At 59.8% G+C, this 22,431-nt stretch overlaps 1 protein-coding gene across 9 annotated transcripts; it reads right to left on the bottom strand.

Annotated features, from left to right (window-relative positions):
- Positions 1 to 1,357: 1,357 nt before the first annotated feature.
- On the bottom strand, positions 1,358 to 20,752 carry PICK1 (protein interacting with PRKCA 1). 9 transcript variants are annotated; one of them, XM_070411097.1, is made up of 14 exons: positions 20,484 to 20,748; positions 16,572 to 16,622; positions 14,999 to 15,096; positions 13,875 to 13,986; positions 11,787 to 11,915; positions 9,718 to 9,784; positions 8,618 to 8,707; positions 6,131 to 6,184; positions 5,660 to 5,722; positions 4,976 to 5,109; positions 4,574 to 4,694; positions 3,875 to 3,925; positions 2,639 to 2,783; positions 1,358 to 2,176 (listed from the first exon to the last, which is right to left on the bottom strand). In XM_070411097.1, the coding sequence occupies exons 2-14, from the start codon at positions 16,608 to 16,610 to the stop codon at positions 1,870 to 1,872; spliced, it is 1,410 nt and encodes a 469-aa protein (XP_070267198.1). In that variant the 5' UTR covers positions 16,611 to 16,622; positions 20,484 to 20,748; the 3' UTR covers positions 1,358 to 1,869. The 9 variants fall into 9 exon arrangements, with proteins under 9 accessions (XP_070267198.1, XP_070267201.1, XP_070267200.1 ...); XM_070411100.1 differs by having other exon boundaries at positions 1,358 to 2,181; positions 4,574 to 4,666; positions 20,484 to 20,743; XM_070411105.1 differs by having other exon boundaries at positions 2,003 to 2,181; positions 20,484 to 20,745.
- Between the last annotated feature and the right edge of the window lie 1,679 nt (positions 20,753 to 22,431).

Here is a 22,431-nt window from a genome sequence, read left to right as displayed (position 1 = left end):
GCCCTGGGCTCCCACCAGCCCCAGCCCTGCCCACTGGCAGCACCTGCCACTGGAGCGTGGGGGCCGCTTGTGGAGGGGGACCCAGAACCTCTGAGAAAGAGCAGCGTCAAGGACGGGGTGAGGCCTGGCCCTGAGCCTCCTCTCGGCGCTGAGGCTGGCAGCGACCCATCCTGTGGTCACCTGGGGCGTGGGGCCAGCACTGCCCTGCTGCCCCTGCCAGGCGTCCTCCCCTCCCCTTTGAGAGGGCCCCTCTCTCTAGGATGCAAACTCGGGTGTCCTGGGGCCTTTGTCTTGGACACAGGTCCCTGCGGGCACCAAAGGGCTGCCCCTAAGGGCTGCCCCTGGCGCCTGCTTCCCGCATGGGCGTCCTGGGAGGTCTCCTGCACCTGCGGTTTCCCCACCTCCACCCCCAAGAACAATGGTTCCCTCTCATTTTAACAAACACAGAGAGCGGACTGTGCCAGGCCCCGTCCCAAACCCTTAACTGGACTCATCTAGTCCTCTGAACAGCCCAACAAGGCGGGTGCCATCATTAGCCGTATCACAGAGAGGGAAACCAAGGCACAGGGAAGTTAGGGAGAACCCAGCATCACAGAGGCCGACTGAACCCCAGGCTGCCAGTTTGTTTGTGCCCTTGGCCTCGCTGGCTGCCCCTCCAAAGGTGGTGCTGTCTGACAGCTCTAGGGACCCACATGGACCTGGTGACAGCCCGTCCCTCCCTCCTGCTCCCAACCCTGCTGGCAACCCCCTGCAGGTCTCCACCGCGCGGGTCACTGTCCTGCAGGGGCACTCTGACAGGGGCAGGGCCGCTATCAGTAACCATACTGGCACCGCACGGGCACTGGCTGTCCAGGTGAGGCAGGACACATGGCCACCCCATTTCTACCGCCCGCCTCCCCCCCCAACAAAGACACAGGGTGCTCTGCGCATCTCCTCTGGGCTCCTCCCAGGGCCTGCAGAAGGGAGCACCTGGAGTGGCCGGGGCACCCTGAACGTGCTCCTGTTTGGGGCCTCAGGGCCTCCTGACCGAGCATCTGTCCTGCCCATCCCCAAACAAAGGTTGAGTTCGAGGCAGAGCCCTGAAGGATCAAGGTGAGGGCGGGTGTGATGGGCGCCACACACCAGCGAGCCTAGCAGGCAGGGAACTGTCTTTTGGACAGGACAGATCTGCGTCGATCCCACTGTCTGTCCAGTGTGGCCTCAGCAGGAGTCCCCTCTGTGAACGGGGACCGCGGTGCTGCCGGCAGTACTGCTGTGAGGACAAGGCACGTGAGGCCCACGGAGGGAAGGGCCGTCACCCTTGTTGCCCACCCGCCTCGCGATCAGGCGACAAGAGGGGAGCGGAGAGAGGCAGGTCTAAGGCCACTGCAGAGCCCGGCTCCATCTGGATTTGTTTATTCAGTACAGGCCCAGCGCCCAGCCCTCCCCCGGGAAGTGGCTGAGCTGGGGAATAAAATAAATAAAGGCCGCCGAGGTGTGCGTGTGACGGGGCTGGGCCAGCCTGGGGAGGCGAGGTGTGCTCGAGACACGGGCCCGGCCTCGGCTGTCCACCCCCAGCCCCCACTCCAACGGAGGTGCCCACAGGACTGGGCCCTGGACCGCCTGCCACTGCCCACCCCTCTTCCCTTCTGCCCTCTCGCCTTCCTGGATCCGGTCCAGAGACCGAGCTCTCCTGGCTGGGGCGGTGGGAGGAGGGGGAGGGCCAGTGTCCAGGCCCAAGGTCGCAGCCTGTGGCCTTGCCTGGGGGGCCTAGGTTCGCTGTGCAAGGACAGAGGAGCAGGGAGGCAGGCGCCCCGAGCCAGCAGGCCTTTATGCGCCACCCTGTTGCGCGGCGGCCCAGCCCCCGCTCCCACGCTCTCGTCCTCCCACTCACCCTACCCCCCAAATCCACACCCCACAGCGGGCACACTCAGGAGTCACACCAGCTCCCACCCTTGTCCAGGGGTCCGGCAGCCCCTCGCGCATCCCTGGACGGCTCCCTGGCTGCCGTGTCCTCGTCGTCTTCCTCCTCGTCCTCCCCGTCAGTGAACTCGTCCTGGCCGGGGCCGTAGGCCAGCGTGGTGTGGGCCAGGTCCACCTCGATGGGGAAGACGTCAGCGTCACGCAGCACGGCGTAGCAGTCGTTGTAGTACTTGGACATGGTGGACACGAAGCGCTGCAGCTGGAACACGATGTCCTGGACTGGGCAGGAGAGCGGGTGGCGAGGCACCAGTGGGCCGGCTGCCTGCCTTGTGGACTGGGCCCTCCAAGCCTGCCTGGGCCCGCTCCCTGCCCTGGGCTTCCCATCGTGCACCTCCTGGGCCTGCACAGTACCCAGGTCTCAGGCTCCCACTGAGGGAACAGAGGAGCCCTGCCAGGGCGGGTGGGTGTGGACTGCACCCCAGGGAGTCCAGTCCCACCCAGTCCAGGCTCTGGGAGGTGGGTGTGCCCCTGCCAGCTCTCCCTCTTGGGTCTGACAAAGCACTGCATGGCGGCCTGGCCCTGGGACGTCACGTTAAAATGTTCCCTTCTGGGCCTCAGTTTTCCCAGCTCTGAAATGGGGAGAAGATGGTATCCACTCACCACAACGAGGATGGTGTATGGACTGGCTGAGGGAGGACATGACCCTTGGGCCCCCGATCCCCACCAGGCCCCTCACCATGCTTCTGGTCCAGCAGCTCCATCTTCTCCAGCACGTCCTTGCGCATCTGGGAGAAGCGGGCGCGGGCCTCCTGGCGGCAGCGCAGGATCAGGCGGTATTCGTAGTTGCCTGTGCTGACCCGGTACAGGGGCTCCCCGAGGGCCTGGGGTGGGGAGGGGCACATCAGGGACCTGGGTGGGGCGGGATCTGCTCTGGGGCAGACGGGGCAGGGGCACCACATGGCACCTTTCAAAGCTACCAGGGCTCCTCACTTCTGAGATGCCAGGGATTTTGAGAAGCACTTAGTTACAGCTTCATGAGAAATAAAACAAAACAAACCCTTGCCTCGTTAAATAAATGAACACTTAGCCATAAGATAGATCCTGGTATCAAAAACATTACAGATTCAGCCCTAACCGGTTGGCTCAGTGGATAGAGCGTTGGCCTGCGGACTGAAGGGTCCCAGGTTTGATTCCGGTCAAAGGCATGTACCTTGGTTGTGGGCACATCCCCAGTAGGGGGTGTGCAGGAGGCAGCTGATCGATGTTTCTCTCATCGATGTTTCTAACTCTCTATTCCAGGGGTCCTCAAACTTTTTAAACAGGGGCCAGTTCACTGTCCCTCAGACCGTTGGAGGGCCGGACTATAGTTTAAAAAAAAACTATGAATAAATTCCTATGCACACTGCACATATCTTATTTTGAAGTAAAAAAACGGGAACAAATACAATATTTGTATTTGCATGTGGCCCGTGGGCCGTAGTTTGAGGACCCCTGCTCTATTCCCTCTTCCTTCCTCTCTGTAAAAAATCAATAAAATATATTTTTAAAAGTTATTACAGATTTAAAAAATAAAAAAGGCCTCTCAGGGGCAGGGGATTGTCAAGGGCGGGGGAAAAAAAAAAAGGACACATATGTAATACCCTTTGTAATACTTTTAGCAAAAAATAAAAATTAAAAAAAAAAAAAAAGGCCTCTCAGGAGTGTAGAAAGCCCCCTTTTCCCTACAAGAACCTCACACAGTCAGGGCAGGGAGGGGGCGGGGAGTGGGCACAGGGGACGGTCCCACAGCAAGCCCGCCAGAGGGCCCGGGGTGGGGGGTAGCCCCACGTCTCCAGGAATAAGAGCCCGGCCAAGGCCCCAGGCCTCTCCCAGGCTGGCCTGACCCACCCGGTGTCCTGACAGACCCAGGGCATTCTCGGGGCTCTGCGAGGCAGGCAGGGAAGGCTGGGCACCCCGACCCTGTGACACTCACAATGCAGCTGTATTCCTCGTCGTCCATCTCCTTCACCTTCAGGCAATATGACTACGTAGGACAGGTGAAGCCAGGCTGTCAGAGTGGCCGAACCTCCTGGATGCCCACCCCGACGTCCCCAGTGCCACATGCCACACTGCCCCTAGGCCACCCAGGGAGCAGCTCTGCCAGGCTCCTGGGCCTGCAGGCTCCTGGCTGGGACAGGCTGGGCACAGGGATGCAGCCCCTCACGCAGGCTGAGCCTTGCTGGGTGGTCTCTGATGGCAGCACAGGGGAGGGCACCCATCGGGGAGGGTGGGAAGGGCCCGAGAGGCAGCCCACCATTTACCAAACCCAGGTCCCACGGGATGCTCTGGGGAAGGTTCCGTGCGAAGCAGCTGGGGAGACCCGCAGACTCACGCTGCTCACGGCCTACCAGAGGCTCCCGCAGCGGGGGAACCCGCTCGCTTAATGCAGCCTTTTCCCTCGACTCCGCAGGACCACAGAGTCACCATTAAAACATAACACCATTAACAGCCCTTGGTAACCACTTTATAACCACGGACCTCGTCTAACCCATTATTAAAAGTGACCAAAGAGCCAGAGGTCCAGAGTGAGGGCCCTGCCAAGGTCCCAGCCCCTCCCCAGGCCCTGTCCACCTCCTGCATCACACTCGACAGGCTCCAGCCCCGCCCTCCCCGGAGGCTGCAGACCACTCACCAGGTACTCGAACTTCACGTCCAGGTACTTCTTGATGGTGAGGCGGGTGTCTGGGATGGCTTTGTTGAGGTACGTGTTCAGATCCGTCAGCATCTGGAAGGAAGGGGAGAGTGGGCCGATGCTGAGGCCCCCACAGGCAGGGGTCAGAGTGGCCAGGGCGACAGAGAATGGCACTGACGCGTCAGCCTTCCGGTGACTCAGAATGTCAGAGCCACCGGGCGCTGCTAGATGGTCTTGTCCATTTCAAGGATGAGAAGCCAGGCCAGGGCAGCTGAGACTCCGTGGGGGAGCGAGGGCCACAAACCACCTGGAGGTCAACCTTGGCCGAGGCCACAGTGCTCAACGCCAACTGCATGACCCACCCCCCTGCTCTGCCCTCACACAGGCGCCCACGTGACCTACCGGCTTGATGGTTTTCAGCAGCCGGATGCCAAACTTCTCAATGCTGCGGTGGGCGTCCGCAAACTTCACAAAAGCCTCACTCGCAGCCGGCTGGGGCTCCCGCACGCCAATCACAGAGAACACGTCTCCAAAGGCTGCAAGACAAGTGTGCCCTGAAGGCTGCCCCGACCTGGCCCTTAATGGAGAAGCCAGGGATTTGTGGGGGAGGGGCAAGGAGGGGCATGGCAGGCTGGGGGCCAAGGTCTGCACGGGGCCTACACCCCAAGAAGGGCCCGAGGGAGCTGGTCTACACCCCTAAAGTAGGGATGGGGAACGTCCAGCCTGCAGGCCATATAAGGCCCGGGAGACCACCGGTCTGGCCCTGCCAAGGCATTAGGGATGAGTTAATTAACTGTCTGACCAAATAGGGCAGCTGACTTTTTTCATCAGCACAGACGGACCGATGGGGCTCGAACAGGTGACCGTGCCCACAGGGACCAGCAGCTGGTCAAGGTGCCCCCAGCGTTGCTCCTTCCAGCACCTGGACGTGCCGCTAGAGCTGGCCCTGGCCGGTGCTGTGATGTCTGCCTGAGCACGGGCATGAGGACCAGGGACAGCAGCCACACCTTCACTTCTGGGGACACTGAGCCCAGAGGGGGACAGGGGTTTGCCTGTGGTCATGCAGCTCGTTTGGGGGCGCCTTACCCCGGTGCGTCTGCGACAGCTCATAGAAGGCCCGCAGGAGGGTCTTGGTGTGCTCTGTCATCCCTGTGGGAGAGGCCACACGAGGGGGGGCATGTGACGGGGGCGACCCTGGCCCAGGACATGGCCTCCAGTCGACCCCACCGAGGCCTGCACTGCTCCTGAGTGCACCCACTTTTCCCACAGCCCCCCTAGACCCAGCATGAGGCGCCCCTGTTGACGGAGCCAGGACAGGGCAGGAGTGGGCGCGACTCCTTTGGGCTTCCTCTCTGGGGGCCTTCGCTACGTTTACACGCGCTTTCACTTGAATGCGTATGTGTATGTACTACTTTCATAACCAGAAAGTGTCTTAAGACTTTTTAAAAAGAATTGTTAATGGCCACGGTCCTAGAACTTTTCGGCTGGCATTCCTACCCCCCACCCCCGCCACCGTCTTTGGAGCAGGCCTCTGGGACTCCGGCCAGCGCTGCCCACCTTTATAGAGCTCAGCCGTCCGCTCCAGCTCCTCCAGTCTCTTGACAAGCCCATCTGTGGGTATCAGAGAGAAGGGGGTGGGGTCAGGGGTCTCAGCGAGCAATGGGGGGAGGGCAGAGGCAACTCGGGGGACAAGCAGGATCGGCACAGAACGGGGTCCTTGGGGGGGATTTGGCACCTCAGGGTCAGCTGGGTTCAGAGGTGTTTTGTCAACAGCTCAGAACACCCAGATGAGAGGCAGGGCTGGCCCCCCAAACACTCCTAAGACAAGCCCCCGCCCAGAAGGCCAGGACACATGGAAGGGGCAGATGGGTGATAACACAGGTGCTTCCAAAAGGCATGTGAGAGACAGTCAGCGCCCCCCCAAGGCCAGCCTAGCAGCCACGGCCCCCATCCTGCTAACATGCGCTGCGCTGCCCACGGCCAAGGAGGAAGGCCGTCGGGGACAAGTGGGAGAGACCGGTGGACCAACAATCGGTGTAACCAGGCTCCATGTGGCTCCCAGCACCGAGCAAACGTGACAGCTCAGAGAGGGAGCGATCTGGGGAGTGGGAGGAATTCTGGAAGCGCTAGGGCTGTGAGGGAGAGCTCCCGTTAGATGGGTCCTTGAGCTTCACCTTTGTGTTTATCCAGCACCTACTGTGTGCAGACACCAGGCTAGGCTCCAGGAATGACTGGGTGAATGAGATCTGAGTCATGCCCTTGAGGCTCACAGTCTAGCGGAGGAGCAGACAATGGCCAGCCGCTGCCTGGCAGTGACAGGGCTGCAAGGGGAGGGGTGGGGAGGGGGCAGCTGCCTCACCCCAGGGGCTGGAAATGGGGGCTGTGGATTGCCAGGGCTGAGCAGCCTTTCAGATTAGAGAGGGACGGGCAGGGAGCTACCAGACAAGCTCAGGGCAGGGCAGTGAGGAGCGGTACCGTGTGGGGCTTTCTCTAGCCGTGGGTGCCACCCCTCCACTCCGACAGGATGAGGCCTGCACACACCCCCCCCCACTCACCCCAGGAGCGCTGCAGACCAGGGGCCCTGTCGGTGGCTTGCTGCCTCCCTCAGCAGCCGCCCCCCAGGCCCCCAGGCAGGGTCTGGCCTTCCTGAGTTACTCTGCTGTGAGCAAGGCTCCCTGCACCCCTCAGTCCTCCTTCCACATGCGCCTTTGGGGCAGGGACTACTTCCCTCATCCCCCCTTTTTATACTTCCCTCACTTTATTACAAAAACAACGGGGGACAGAGAGGTAAAGCCACTGGTCAAAGGCACAGGGGGGCTGTCCGAGCTGGTGTGCTCTGCCCGCCCCTGTGCTGGCCTGGAGGGCAGGGAAAGGAGCAGCAGGGGCTGCCCAGGCCTTTCTCTGGACAGGGAAGGCGGCTGTGGGACGGACGTCAGGGGAGGAAGGCTCGGCTCAGGGGGACGGAGGGGGCAGCCTGGAGGTCTTCACGAGGCGCTGGCCCCTGGCTGGCTCCCCAGAGCCTTGGCCCCAGGCCAGCCTGGCGGGAAAGGAGCACTAAGCCTGCTGTTGCTTTTAGCTGGGTCATGGGACATCATGACAGCTTCAATTTTAGAAACACTATTTCAGGCCGGGAAATTGCAAGGTTCAGGGGGAAAAACACAACAATCAGTTCTAATTCCATCTCGACGCCTGGTAACTACAGTAACAGGGATTTATAGACACCGAGAGGCCGGAAATAGCAGCCTCCACTCTGAACGCCACTTGGAACAGGCTCAGGCCCCACCCCCACGCCCAGCCAATGAAGGCCAGCGCGCCCAGCTGAGCCCACCGTTCCTATAGGTATTTATATCCACCACGGCCAGCAGAGCTGCTGCTGTTTATAAACTCAGGCGGATGACGGAGGAACAGGTCCAAGTGCCTCGCTGGCCACCCTGGGGGGAGCGTGTGCACACGCGTGTGGGTGTGAATGTGCGTGTACATGGCGTTCTCCCTCCAGGCAGCCGCCTCCAGCCCGGGCAGGGCCCGCAGCGCGGCTGAGACAGGGCAGCAGCGCCACCTCCTGGAGAAGGCTGGGCGGGGAGGGCAGTGCGGGAGCAGTGGGCATGCTAGAGACGAGGTGAGGGGGGCACAAGGGGCAGGGGCGGTGCTGAGCCCTGGTTCTGTGAGAGCAGCTGGGCAGTAGCGGAGGTACCAGCTTGGGAGCCCGAAAAGGCACCTCCCCGGGTGCTGCGCCTGTGCGTCCTCACCTGACCACCGGGGGCGCTCTTTGGGAGCTGGAGGGCCTCCGGGGATAGAGAGGCGACTATCAGCCCCAGGGGTAGAGGCCAGGCCCGAGGGACCCACAATGGCTGGGTGGCAGCCACACTGCCCCTCCCCCTGGCAGCCTGGGCCGGAGACCCAGGCTGAAGCTGGTGTGAGGGAGGGACTCACCATTGCACAGGATGGCCCGGCTCAGGCCCAGGGAGCTGGTGTGAGGGAGGGACTCACCATTGCAGGGGATGGCCCGGCTCAGACCCAGGGAGCTGGTGTGAGGGAGGGACTCACCATTGCACAGGATGGCCCGGCTCAGGCCCAGGGCGTCCGCGGTCCCCGAGCTCATGTTCTCCACCAGCCGATGCTTCACCTTCTTCAACACTGGGACAGGCGAGAGGAGGCTCAGGGCGGAGGCGTTTGCAGCTGGCCCCAGGCCACCCCTGACCCCCTCGTCACGACTCACAGGGACCACACCGGGCGGAAGGGGCTGAAGTGGGGTGGGGGGTGGGGTGACTATGAAGTGGGGAGGCCCTGCTCTATTCACTCTCCACATGAGGAGCTGTGGGCGCCTGGAAGGAGGTAACTACGCAAAGTGCTCAGCCCAGGCCTGGTGCTCCGAGTGGCTGCGGCATCACCATCACCGAGAGCCCCGGTGCACTGGACCCAGCGCCTCTGCTCCTCTTCCACATCTGACCGGAGGGTCCGGGGGAGCAGAGGCTCCAGCAGTGACAGCTGCCCTGGGCCCGGACGGTCACTGACTCGTGGTGGAACATGGCTGCACTTGGTCCTTGGAAGGGGACCAGGGTGGGAACAAAGGGTTTCAGAGGAAGGACCCAGGACAGCCTCAATCTGCCCTTGGCCTCCATCCTTAAAACCCAGGAGGCAACTCTGGCCCTAGGGTACAGGAGGGGGGTGCTGTCTGGGCCTGGAGATCTGGGGGTGCGTTCACCCAGGGGGCGCAGAGCCTCGAGGGGCCTCAGGTCTGTCCGTAACGAGGTGGCTGGCCCAGAGGGCCTCCATTCTGCCCAGATCTTTGAGTCTTGACATTTCCATAGACCCAGCCCCACAGCAGGGGGCACCGTGTCCTGGGCCTGCTGGGCGGAGGAGCGGCCTGAGGCCCAGTTCAGACCATGAGATCCCCTGGGAGAAGCTGGGTGGGAGAGGAGGCCAAGGGGAAGTGGGGGGGTGCAGGCCAGGGCTGGGGTGCCCTCCCTGTTGGGAGGCTGAGCACCTGGGCTGTGGTAAGCTGAGGGCGTGGCTTACAAAGGCCCCAGGGGAGGTGGCCTCCCAGCCCTGGGGGTCGGCTTGGTCAGAAAAGCTATCCAGCACGACCAGGCAGCTACCCGCGCCCTGTCACAAGGAGGCAGACCAGGGGCTGGGGGCCAGCTCACCGATGTCCAGGGACATGCCCTGCTTGGGGTCCGCCTGCAGCTTGTTGTAGTGGATGGTCACCTCCCCCTGCAAAAGCAAGGCAGGCCGAGTTCAGAAGGAGTCCCCTGGGCCCCAAGCCCCTTCCCCAGGGAGGCCTGTTTCCTGGGAATCTGTGGTCGTGAGAGAATCCTGAACGCAGCCCTGCCAGGCCCAGGGTTGTGCCAGGCGCTGGGGGATCAGCAGGGATGGGGCAGACACGGTCCCTGCTGTCAGAGCCCGCGGCCTGGCAGTCTCCGACGCCCTGTGCTGCAGCCAGATCAGGTGCCCTGCCCTCCCGCACACCACACTCCAAACCTGTGCTGCAGAACGTCCCCTGCACAGAACGTCTTCCCCTGCGCTCTACATCGTCCCACCTCCTGCCCCTCCGTCCTCGACCAGCATGTCTGAGCACCTGCTCTGTGCCCGGTGCTGGAGTGGCAGGAGCAGCACCGGGGCCCGCCCGGGGCCAATGCCAACAAGGGGGTTACACAGTCCCAGCGACTGGAAGAGGTGCCAGCTTCTCCCAAGAAGCCGTCCCTGACCACTGAGGCCGCATCACTCCCGTCCCTGCAATCTCAAGACCCTTCGACGGGGGCTGAACCCACTCAAACACAGGACAGGATTTCAAAACTGAGTCCCGGATGGAAACCACACTGACCGCTGCGGGCAGTCGGGTGGCTGCGCCAGCCCCTCAGGGTGCAGCCTGTGCTGGGGGCCAGGGAGGGAGCACCACGCGGGAGGCAGCCCTGGTGCTGGGCCAGCCTAGGGACCGCAGGCAAATCTCCTCCTGGGCACCCACCCGAGGCTGGGCGGTCCCGGCGTTGATTCGGGGCTGTGCACGCACACAAGCCCCACGGGAAGCGTGAGGGGCTGGCGCGAGGCAGGACAGGAGGGTCCCGGTGAGGAGAGGATCCCGGGGGTGCACACACCCAGCCCTGCACCAGAATGAAGCACCGTCCACACTCGCCGTGATGAGCTCCTCGGCCCACAGGTGATGCCAAGCCCCGGAACCAGACCAGGGGGAGCGCGTGGCTCCAAGGAACCTGTCACTCCCTTCTGTACAGCGGAGCCTGAGCCCAATCCCCCCTGTGCCCTGGCTGAAGGGCTGGATGGGAGAAAGGACAGGACTGGACTCTTGCCCTAAAGGCGGGAGGAATGAGAGGTGAGGCAGGACAGGACAAAGGGGGAAGGCACTGGCTAAGGCAAGGAAGAGGGACTGGAAGGGATGCTGGTGCCCGGTCCTGAGGACATGGAGGGGAGGGGAGGGAAGGTCTGGATGGGGCCGAGGGACTAGAACTCAGCCAAGCCCCATTTACAGCTGGAACCCTTCACTCTGACTTCCAAACCATCCCCAGCTTTGCGACTCCTTCAGGGCACTGGTTTCCCAGTTACCAGCAGCAAGTCTCTGGGAAGCGGCAAAAGGGCTGCACGCCTGCTTCTGAGGGGCGGGGAGGCCGCCTGCCATTAGGGAGGGGCCTTGGCTGGAGCAGCTGGCGGGAGGGGGTGGGGTGGGGGGAGAGCAGGGAGCAGGCAGCGTGGGACTGTGGTCGAGGAACAGAAGACCAGCAGCTGCCCCAGAGCCAAGAGGGGCCCCTGGGGGTCTGCGAGCCCCGAAGGACCCACTGGGGTGAAAGTTCCATCAGGGACGGGCCAGGGAGGCTCCTGTCTCCCTCCCAGGCCCACCACGGCTCAGCCGGCATCGCCGGGGTGTCTGTGACCCAGGGAAGTTCACCGTGGACTCCCAGCTTCAGCTCTGACGGGGACACCCTGGGCCTGAAGCTCGGTTCTGAGCCTGCTGGCTCCCTGGGCACCTTTGGTTCCTGATGCCCCTCTCGTGCCAAGGCCCAGCCCAAGTCCTGCAGCGCAATTAGTACCAACTGAGCAAGTGAGGAGACACCGAGGGGGACTGGAGTGTGACCAGACCCTGAAGCTCTGAGCGGGGAGCAGGGATAGGGCTGATCTCCATGCCAGGCCTGCCGGGCCTCAGAGTGCCTTTCCTGGCTCAGGGCCCCGCTCCCCCGGCTCCCCCCGCTCCCAGGGCAGCCCTTACCTTCACTTCCTGGATCATCTTTGCTACCTCCACCTTAGTTTTTCCTTTGATTGACCTGCCATTGACACCGGTGATCTCATCGCCAGCTGCCACAGTGCCGTCCAGGGCTGCTGGCGTGTTGTCAAATACCTGGGGTGCAGCGGGGGGAGGAGAGTGCTAAGACACCCGGCGGGAGACAGTCATTCCCTTCGCCCCAACTAGTGCCTGGCTCCGTCCTAGTCTCTATCCTCCCGTCTCTCTCTCTCTCTCTCTCTCTCTCTCTCTCTCTCTCTCTCTCTTTAAGGTATGTTTTGATTGACTTCAGAGAGAGGGAGAGGGAGAGAGAGAAACATCAGTGATGAGAGCGAATCATCGATAGGCTGCCTCCTGCACACCCTCTACTGGGGATCGAGCCCAAAACCCAGCATGTGCCCTGACCGGGAACCAAACAGTAACCTCCTGGTTCATGAGTCAACGCTCAACCACTGAGCCACACCGGCCAGGCGCCTTCCTGTCTCTCAGGTACTAGAGAAGGGCAGGGTAGAGAAGCCTGAACAGACAGAAGCGCATGAGCCCACATTCTTGGAGGGGAGGAGGACAGAAGGTCGATGCAAACTGATGAGACTTGCCTTTCTAACGCCAAACACACCCAACCTGACACACCCGAGTGTTTGCTCCTCTGGTCATTTTTTAAAAGGTTTTTCTAACAATGCTCTTCCAAGCTGATACCGATTTATCCAAAATTACAAAATAACTACGCTGCGAAGACAGGGTGAGAGGAAGCGGAGTGTTTTTGGGAGAGAGGGGCTAAGCGGGCACATGGCAGGAGGCCAGGCCCCGGGGCGCCTCCCTAATACCTCCTGGGCCAGGGGAGGCCAAACCCCCCGTGAAGGCAGCACCCTGAGGCGGCAAGACCAGGTCCCTGGAATCTCCGTCGTCAGACCCAGAAGCGACCCTTTGCAAGATCCTCAGAGACTGGACTTTCCCATCTGCCACCAATGGCCACTTAGCTGTCAGAACAGGTTCGAATCCAGGTCAAGTTTATGTCCAAGGTGGCAAGCTTCCCTCCAGGGCTGCAGAGAGATCACTGCCTGGCCCCACCCCTGAGCCACAGCTGACTGAGTATCGCCAGGCAGCTTCCTCCACAAGGGACCACAGAATTGTTCATTACCGCCGGCAGATCTGCTGGAGAGTGAACTAATGCCATAAAATATAGCATCTGTGCCCTGGCTAGTGTGGCTCCGTTGGCTGCGTTGTCCTGTGCACCAAAAGGTGGCAGGTTCGATTCCCAGTCAGGACACATGCCCAGGTTGTGGGTTTGGTCCCCAATCGATGCTTCTCTCACCTCTTTCTCTCTCCCTCCCTCTCTCTCCCTCTCCCTCTCCCTCTTCCTCTCCCTTCCTCTCTAAAATCAAAACATGTTCTTTTTTTAAGTAAAATTAGCAGTAGCTACTATGTAATGAGTACTTATTGCGTGCCAGACATTGTGTTATGTCATTTTATTTAATCTTCCCAACAACCCGAAGATGCTCATCTTTACATATTTTAAATCCCCACTTTTCAGGTGAAGAAACGGAGGCCCAGGGAGGTTAATTAACTTGCTCATAAGCAGGGAAGCTTGCATTTGAACTCAGGCCAATGTCATGTCATAGTCTTTTAGTCTTTCCACTACACTTCACTTGTGCTAGTACCAAAGGCTGACAGCTTTGTTGACTCATTAAAGATATTTATCGAGGGTCCACTCTTTGTCAGGTGTTATACCAGGAGCTGACTGCTGTGAAAAGCAACCTGGGCCCTGCCCTCGCAATAGAAAGAGTCTGAAAAAGCAGCCAGATACAGAACAACCGGAGAGCAAACCCCCACTTACAGATGGTGGTAAGTGCTGAGAAGGAAAAGAAGAGACTGAAATAACAGAGAAAGACAAGGGCAGGCCTGAGAGAGGGGGTGGTCAGGAAGGCCTCTCTTAGGAGGTCGGACCTCCAGAATGAGGAGGAGCCAGCTCTGCAGAGTAGAGCAAGGAACCTGCCTTTGTCATGCCCAAGTAGGAGGTGGCCCGCCCCTCCAGGACCTCACCCCCACCCCCACCCCCACCCCCGAAGCACCCAATACCTGGACGATATAGAGGCAGGGACAGTACTGGGCCCCGCCTCCAATGCTGATCCCGATCAGGTTCTGAGCATCCTTCTGCAGGGTCACCTTCCCAGGCACAGTAGGGATCCCGCTAGAAAGACAAGCACCTGAGGCTGAGTCTCCCGGAGGAAGCGTGACTGGAGGGACGGGGAAGGGGACAGGCCTTCTAAAACCCCATGAGGCTCCAAATGCTGCAGAGCCTTTTCTTTCACCTTTGGCCAGAGGGACAGCCTTGTGTGCTGGAATGTGCACAGCTCTTGGAGTCACACAGATGCGGGATGACCTCCCAGCTGTGCCATGAATCAGCTATGGATTGGGTCGGTTACCCTCTCTCCATCTCAGATTAAATGGCTACTTTACCAGAGTTCTCGTAAGAAAGAGCCCAAAGGACATTTAACACCAACCCTGCCCACAGCAAGCACTCCATGAAAACAGGCCCCCCTTCCCTTTGCTTCATTCCCCCCCGAGGTTTGAGTCAGACTTGTCACCTCCTCAGGTACATATGGGACATGATGCTCTCGTCCTGTTACACTTCCCATCACCCATCTCTCACCTGCTTTACTTGTTACCGCTCAGGTTTCACTAGAAATGAGCACTTACTTATGCTTTGCAGCAGATATTCTCATTCACTCACTCATTCAACAAATATTTGCTAACAGCTACTGACGCTAAGGAGCCGAGGACACAAAAAGGCACTGGGCCCAGTCCTTGCTCTGAGGGAGGATTTGCCTCAGAAGGAGACGAGCAGAACTTCTGAAAACCTGTCCCACTAGCTGTCTACCCCGGGGAAGGCAGTCAGCTCGATATCCCTGCTCATCCTTCCAAACCTGGCTCAGCTGCCCTTCCCCTGTGAAGCCTTCCCTGGCCCCCTGCTCCATCGGCCCTGCTCCCCTTGCAGCCAGGCCCTCAGGGCCTAACTGTAATGACCTGTCCATGAGTCCACGCCCCCAGGGATGGTGAGCTCCGGGAAGGGAAGGGTCCATTCTGCTCCAGGACAAGACCTCGTCCGCTCAGAAGCAAGGGTGGGCGGACCTGGGGAGTACGGGGATCTGGGGGGCCTGGGGCGCCTGCACTTTGGGGACTTGGGGGAACAAAGTACTCACAGTTTATCCTCTTCGATTTCATAATCCAAGTCTGCAAACATGGTTCCGAGAGCTGAGGTGGGCTGGCTAACTGCCCAGCTCGGCAGGGGCACAGAGAACTGGATCCGGGAGGAAAAGAGCGCAGGGCTTAGGGAACCGAAGTGCCAGGATGCTCCCCAGCCCGGGCAACCCTGGCGCCCTCCCCTCGGGGCGGCGGGGGGTAGCTGATTCTTACTAAGAACAGCGGGGGGCTCCAGGCCAGGGCGAGGGGCGCAGGTCCTAGAGCCGCCCACGGGTCTCCAGGCCCTAGGAGCAGCCTCTGTGGCCCACCGGAAGCGCCGGTCCCACAGTCGGTCCGGGCCTGGCTGGCACCTGAACCCACCTGCCGTTCCACCTGTCGGCGGCCGCGACTGTCGCGTCACTTCCGGAGGGACGCGGAAGTCACGCCTTCCCTCTCTGGGTATTTGCCCCGATCCCTGCAGGCAACCCTCCCCCTCCCTGGCTCCCGGGGGCTCCCGGAACCAGGAAAGAGAACCGGTATGAACGGAAGCTCGCCGTTAGCCTGAGAAAGCGGAAACAGAGGGAAGGTCTGGACAGGCCGGCAGCGCTCGACCCCGCCCCTTGCCCCGAGGCCGCCGCCATCTTGGTAAGGGCAGGGTTCTTCCCAGCGTCCTCAGCGGGACGCCAGGGACCACGCCGGCAAGGCGGTTGCCGTGGCAACGGAAGCATCCTCGGCTGGGGAGACTTTCGGCGAAGTCCAATGACCTACAAACCCTTCCACCTTTTCAGCGCCCTGTCCTATCATGCTGTGACTCCTCCACTACAATGGCAGTGTCCAGGGCAGCCTAACCCCAGTTTTGCAAACCAGGAGCCTAAATGCAAGAGGAGGGGAAGGGATTTTATCCAGAGCCACCCATCCAAGATCTGGTCTAAGATTCAGATCTTGAGTTTGAGACGGGGGCCTCCTCCAGCGCCCGTTCAACACGTGCACACCTGTGTCCAGTAGATCTGCTATTGACAAACTGGACAAGTTACCTTCCCTCTTCTTATATGCCTCCTTTCCCCACGTGCAAGCTAAGCGCCGAGGCAGATGCTTCCTATGGTCTTTGGTGAGAGATTCCTCACACCCCATCTCCTTTGTTAGCCCTGAGGAACAGCTCCCTGGAGTCCCACTGAGGGTCAGGAAATGCCATCAAGTGCTCCCCAGCCAAGGAGTCCGAACTTTGTCTCCCCACCAGCCTCTGCTGCTACTGCTATTGTGTACAGTGGGTTCCCCAGAGGGGGCTGGTGCTCCCAGAGCCACAGCCCTGGCACCCACCTCCCCCAGGAAGCATGGGCCCAGGTCTGTCCAGCTTCCTTTCCTAACTGCCAGGGGTGTAAGGAGAAGGAGAGGTGCAGGACGATGACTATCCTAGTAGCCCAAGGCCTGATGGGAGCCTCACCCCGCTCTCTGAGGGAGCTAATCTGAGCCTCATCAGATGTGCAGATGCCACCATAGCAACAACCTTCCCATGTACCCACTGCTCTGCAGTTCAGGTCACCTTCATAGGATTTTAAAGTTCACCGTGACCCCGTCTCTCTTCCTCCTACGTACCGACTTTATCATCCCTTCCATAGGATGCTGGGTCTCCATCAACAGGTGGCACTGTGACAAACAAGAAAAAGAAAATCAGGTTGCTTTGTAATGCCTGTTAGAGTGAAAATATTGACCCACTTTATGTTGTCGGGTGGTGTTGGGGTCTCCAGGGTCAGCCCACACAGCATGGAACATGTTCCAGACAATTAAAGGGCGTGGTTGGGACCGTGCATTTATTTGAAAGGAAAGAAAGTTGGAGCGCCTTGTTCCATCACCAAAGTAAGCATTCTTGTCTCCCCAGCGGGACAGGAAGCCTCTGGTGGCCGGTCTTGCCCTCTGATCTCCCACAGAACCTGGGACAATATCTGGCTGAGGATGAAGTGCATCAAAATAGCTGTGACCTTATATGAAAGGGGACGTTCTCCGGGCCCTGGAGGAGAGGACATGGATGGGCGGAGAGGGAAAGAGAGGACGAGGGCCTGAACCTGGACAGTGGCAGTCAGTAGCTTGAGCTTCCTCCACAGGGATCACCAGACCCCTGGGACGTAAGACCAAGTATATGTGTCCTGGTTCTGGAATTGTGATCCTCGGCAAACAGCCATTTCCAACCCTCGGAGCTTTAACATAGCTTGCAGCTCTGCCTCCTCAGCACATCCCCAGACCAAACCCCAGCTCGGCTAGTTTGTAGCTGGGGGATTTGGGGCAAATCGCCCATTGCCCCTGAGCCGTGGGTATCTAAACTGGGGATGGTGATCCCTCCCAAGATAGCAGTTGTTGCCGAAACCGGTTTGGCTCAGTGGATAGAGCGTCGGCCTTCGGACTGAAGGGTCCCAGGTTCGATTCCGGTCAAGGGCATGTACCTGGGTTGCGGGCACATCCCCAGTAGGAGATGTGCAGGAGGCAGCTGGTCGATGTTTCTCTCTCATCGATGTTTCTAACTCTCTATCTCTCTCTCCCTTCCTCTCTGTAAAAAATCAATAAAATATATTAAAAAAAAAAAAAAAAAAAAAAGATAGCAGTTGTAAAGATGGAGATTAAAGGGAGAGATGGGTGTGAAGGTGTTTTGTTAGTGACTCACTTGGCACAGATGTCAGGTTTTTATTGTCCCCTCATTATAATCATTTTGCCCAACTATTTCAGGGGGCAGGGCCAATGGCACCCTTAAAGGGCCTCCAGATGGCCGGGCCCTGCCTCAGGCTCACCAGGGAGGTGTCTTATGTGCCCAGTCCTGGGCTTTGTCACAGTCCTGTGTGTCGAGTCTCTGGGGAAGGGGCATCTAGAAGGCTGCATTTTCACAAAGCTCCACGGGCAGCTTCAGGGCCAACGAGGCGCCCTGTCAGAGGCTCAGGAGGCACAGTGTCTGTGTACACTCTGGGGGAGGGGGATTCAGGTCCACCAACAACCCTGCCCCACAGGCCTCCCCGGCAGCAGGAGCCAAAGGCTGGGAAGGCTTCCTGGAGGAAGTGACATCTCAGCTGAGTCCTGAAGGAAGTGCTGGTGGTACCCAGGCCAGGAAGAGGGGCAGGGTGACAGGCAGAGGGACAAGCAGAGGGCACAGTGGTACAGGCAGTAGGGGGTGCACGGTACAGTCCCTGTTCTCAGGAAGTCACTGTGGCAGGGGAGGGGGATGAAGACAGACAGTGGGCACAGTGTCTGGGTGATAAGGTCACCATCCAAGTGCTAGTGGGAGCATGGGGAGAGCTGCCACCTTTGCCGGAATCACAGGTGAGAGGGGTCAATGAGGGTCTCAGAGGGGAGGTTTGAGCACCTTCTTCCAGATGGTTAGGATTCTAGGGGTTGAAATGGGGGTGAGAACACCCACCCACTCCCAGGAGGCCCTCCCTCTCCAAGCTTGCTCCTCCCCCTCCTCCCCTGCTCTGCTCCTGAGTCCATCCAGGCAGGAGGTGACCTCTCGCCTGGCCCTGCCCCCCCACTGAAAGCTGTGTGACCCTGGGCCTGGGTTCCCTCCACCCTTCTTCCCTCAGTTCCTGAGCCTCAGATTCAACCCCATATTCCTGGGGACGTGCTGCCACCAAGTGGCCATTTGGAGAAACACCCGTGGGGACTGGAGCTGCATGAGCTGTACACCCCACCCCCCACCTCCACCTTCCCACTCCTGTCATTGCCACCCCCGCCGCCCAGCTCAGGGCTGGCTGGAGAGACTGCGAGTCTTTGCAGTCGGTAGTGATGGATGAGGCTGGGTATCCACGTGCCGTTCTGTGTCTGACGTGCCTGCCCTTTAGCGCAGCTGTAGCCCCAGGCCTGACTCACCCCTGGCTTTAAAGGTCAAGAAACCAGGGGTCGGTGGGTGGCATTTGGCTCAATTAATCATCAGCATAGAGATCTAGAGCATGGGCTTTAAAATCAAACAGATGATGACAGTGCTGCTAGCCGCCAGCACTTACTGGGCCTTCACTATGCACGGGCCTGGAGCGGCGGCTTCCATTCATTGTCTCCTGGGAAGCCACCAGAGCCCCTAGAGGTGGGCTGGCCCTCCCTGCACTGGTTCCTTCAGCAAATAGTGTCAGTCACCTGCTACATCCAGGCCACGAGGACACATCAGAGAACAGGAAAACGAGGTGTGGCCCTGACACGAGGGGGGGCGGCCGGTGAACCCAGATAACAACCTCCCGCTTCAGGGCATCAGGAGAGGCCCCAACTCTAACGGGGGGCCCGGCGGGAAAGGGCGTCACTGTGGCCTCGTGGGAGCTGGTGGTGCGCTGGACTCGGTGGCAGCCGTGTGACCTCTCTGAGCCTGGGCTCTGGGGTAAAGCGGCTCTTGTAAGAGACGGCGTGTTGGTTCCAACGTGAGTCAGACCGTGACACCCCCTGCTCAGACCCCTCCAAGGTCTTCCCATTGCCCGCAGGGTGAACCCAGGTCCTTCCCTAGAGGGGGGCCTGGCTGCTCCCCCAGCACACGGCCCCCTTGCTCCCCGAGCACATTCTGTTCCAGGCCTCTGGCGCTTGCTGTTCCTGGAACACGCTGGAACGTTTTCCCCTCGGGGCCTTTACTCTCGCTGCTCCCTCTGCCTGCACTGCTCTTCCTGGCCCAGGTCTGTTCCCTCCTTGCTTTATCCTGCCTCTACTTGCTTTTACCGCCTCCGGGAAGCCCCCTTGAGCACCAGCTCAAGTACAGCTCTGGCTGCCGGCTGTCAGAGCACCGTTCATTCCCCGGGATTACACATTTGCCTGCTTGTCAACCGGCTTCTTGTCTGTCTCCCCACCAGACGGCAGAGGGCAGCCCTGACGGGTCACACCACTATCACCGACAAACAGCAGAGCGCAGGAATAGGCAGTGCGTTCCTCTGAATGAAGGAAGGACTGTCGCTGAGAGCAGGAGCCAGGGACCAGGCGGGGTCAGGGAGCCCATGTCAGAATCAGGACCCCACTCTGCCTGGCACTGGGAGCCCAGGAGCCCAGCTGTCCGAGTAGAGAATATGGGGCGTTATCCAAGGCGTCCCTTGAGACAAACTTAACGGTGCAGGTGTTCGGGCATTAAATAGTTGCCAGCAAAGAGACTACTCTAAGCAAGCAGGACCTTATATTAACACTAGAGGCCCTGTGCATGACATTCATGTACTGGGGGGGTGAGGGGGGTCCTCTCAGCTCAGCCTGTGCCCTTTAGCAGTCGGACAACCTTAGGGCTGCAGAGGCGGAATAGGCTCCAGCCACCTCCGCTGTGCTAGCCAGCCTTCAGCCTGGCTTGTGGCTGAGCAGAGATCCCCCTGTGGGAGTGCAGTGACCACCAGGGGCAGCTCCTCCGCTGAGCGTCTGCCCTCTGGTGGTCAGTGCACGTCATAGCAACCAGTCATTCAGTAGTTTAGTCATTTGCACATTACCCTTTCATTATACAGGATAGTTAAGACTGCCGGAGGAATTACGCCACACAAGAATATGCAGTTGCAAATCACACAGCACTTTATTACTCACAAGATTCCTGGTGCCGTGGGCTCAGGCTTAACGGGGTCCCCGGGGAAGAGTGGCGTCCTCTGCGGGCAGCGGCGGATCCGTCTTTGGGTGGCTGCCTTCTGGTTGGGTCGAGTCAGCGGGAGGAGGGCGACCCAAGTCTCCGGATTGGAGGTTCGGCTGTTCTTCTGCCGTCCGTGGAGCAAGGCAGCGTGGAGTGTGGATCAAGAGGATGATCAAGTCTGAAGTCGGGACCTGTTTTTAAGCCTGTTCCGGCCCACGGCAGTCCAGGGGGCTATCAGTAGCAGATGTCATCACACAAGTGTTAACCAGAGTACAAGCTGGTTATCAGTCACAGTGTCACTCCGAAGGTGTGTATCAGGCTTACACACGTCATTCCTAAGGGGAGCATTCAGCTGTGGTCTTATCTATACGGTGCAGCGAGGGCTTGGCCAGAGCGGCCATTCCCTGTGCTCTTTAATATTTCGCACAAGTATTGCACAAAAAAATAATTTTCTAATTTCCTATAACACTCTCTGATTGCTTTCCATTGCTGTAACATTGTAACACTCTCTACTTATTTCCTGTCATTATCACTATTTTTTTTTAAAATATATTTTATTGATTTTTTACAGAGAGGAAGGGAGCGGGATAGAGAGTTAGAAACATCGATGAGAGAGAAACATCGATCAGCTGCCTCCTGCAAACTCCCCACTGGGGATGTGCCCGCAACCAAGGTACATGCCCCTGACCGGAATCGAACCCGGGACCCTTCAGTCCGCAGGCCGACGCTCTATTCACTGAGCCAAACCGGTTAGGGCATATTTCCTGTCATTATCACTATTACTGTGACTCCAGCAGAGGCGGGAGCCCAGGAGCCCAGCAGAGGCCGGAGCAGCTGGACCCGTGTGCTGGCTGATGCCACGGGCAGGCGAGGTGGGGGCCTCGTCTCCTCCTCCCCGAGTCCAAGGCAGGGTCGGGAGCAGGGAAGCTGGACTGGGAGGCGGAAGGGAGCCTGGCTGGGAGGCCGGCCCTGGGATGACGGGTCTGTGGGGCCAGATTCCCTGGGGCAGGGAAGCGTCTCCCACTCACTGGGCGGCAGGGGCTGAGGAGGGGAAGGGCCTTGCTCAGAGGCACCTCATCCTCCCAGAAGCCCACTCCAGCTTGGATGGAGCCATGGACCCATTGCCCTTGGGGAACAGGGCAGCTCTCCGCTCTTCTCAACCGCCTCTGGGTCGCCTCTGGCCAGAGGTGGGATGTGGGCTTCCACGGGGCCCCAGTCCCCCCAACCACCCCCAAAGCAGCTCTATTCCTGGCTTTGCTTGGCATGTAATGGGCTGACCCTTGACCTCCCCTCCCCCTCGCCTAGCTCTCTGCCCCTGGGTGAGGTCAGTGATGAAAGCTGGTGGGAGCCTGGGGCGGGTGGGGTGGGGGTTGCGGGGGGGCGGGGGCTGCAGACGGGGGTGGAGGAGAGGAACAGGGCCCGATTGTTCCGTCCTAGCAGCGAGCTGTCTACAGAGTAACTGGCTCTCTGCTCTCTAGTTCTTTCTCTCCCTTCTCTGCTCTTACTCTCACTCTCCGTCATCCTCCCTCTCTCTCGTTGTCTGGTCCGGAGTTCTCCAACTCAGGTGGGACCTCAGTGACCATGCAGAGGCCAGGGCACCTGACAGGAGGAACCAGACACGGGGCTGGGAAGAGCCAGGCCCAGAGCCGGAGCCCTTGGGCCTCTCCAGCCTCTCGCCTCCCCCAGCTGTGGGATGGTCTCGGGGTGCCAGCCCCACGGGAAATCCCACAGAATGCAGATGTGACTGCCTTCTCCCTCTTCTGCCTCTGATCTGCCCGGCCCCGCCCTCAACATCCATCGTGTCAGGTTCTCTGTTTTGCCCCCCATCTGGCTGCCCCCTGGGCCGGTAACCACCACACAGAGCTTTATGACTAGCCCTGCTATTGGGGGGCAATACCGCCCCTTCTT

Source organism: Myotis yumanensis, unplaced genomic scaffold (genome assembly GCF_028538775.1).
Source record: "Myotis yumanensis isolate MYYU_CA2020_CCGP unplaced genomic scaffold, mMyoYum1.0.hap1 SCAF_3, whole genome shotgun sequence".
NCBI classification, from domain to species: domain Eukaryota; kingdom Metazoa; phylum Chordata; class Mammalia; order Chiroptera; family Vespertilionidae; genus Myotis; species Myotis yumanensis.
The sequence above is the reverse complement of the archived record's forward strand: the minus strand, read 5'-3'. Positions and strand labels throughout refer to the sequence as shown.

What these genes read in the sequence shown, in the direction of transcription:
- PICK1 (XM_070411097.1), bottom strand. Translation starts at nt 16,610, where the DNA reads ATGGAGACCCAGCATCCTATGGAAGGGATGATAAAGTCG. An exon ending in GAAATCGAAGAGGATAAACT is followed by an intron (nt 13,987 to 14,998) that starts GTGAGTACTTTG and finishes TTGTCTTTCTAG; the next exon opens with CGGGATCCCTACTGTGCCTG. An exon ending in GGGCATGTCCCTGGACATCG is followed by an intron (nt 8,708 to 9,717) that starts GTGAGCTGGCCC and finishes CGCCTGTCCCAG; the next exon opens with TGTTGAAGAAGGTGAAGCAT.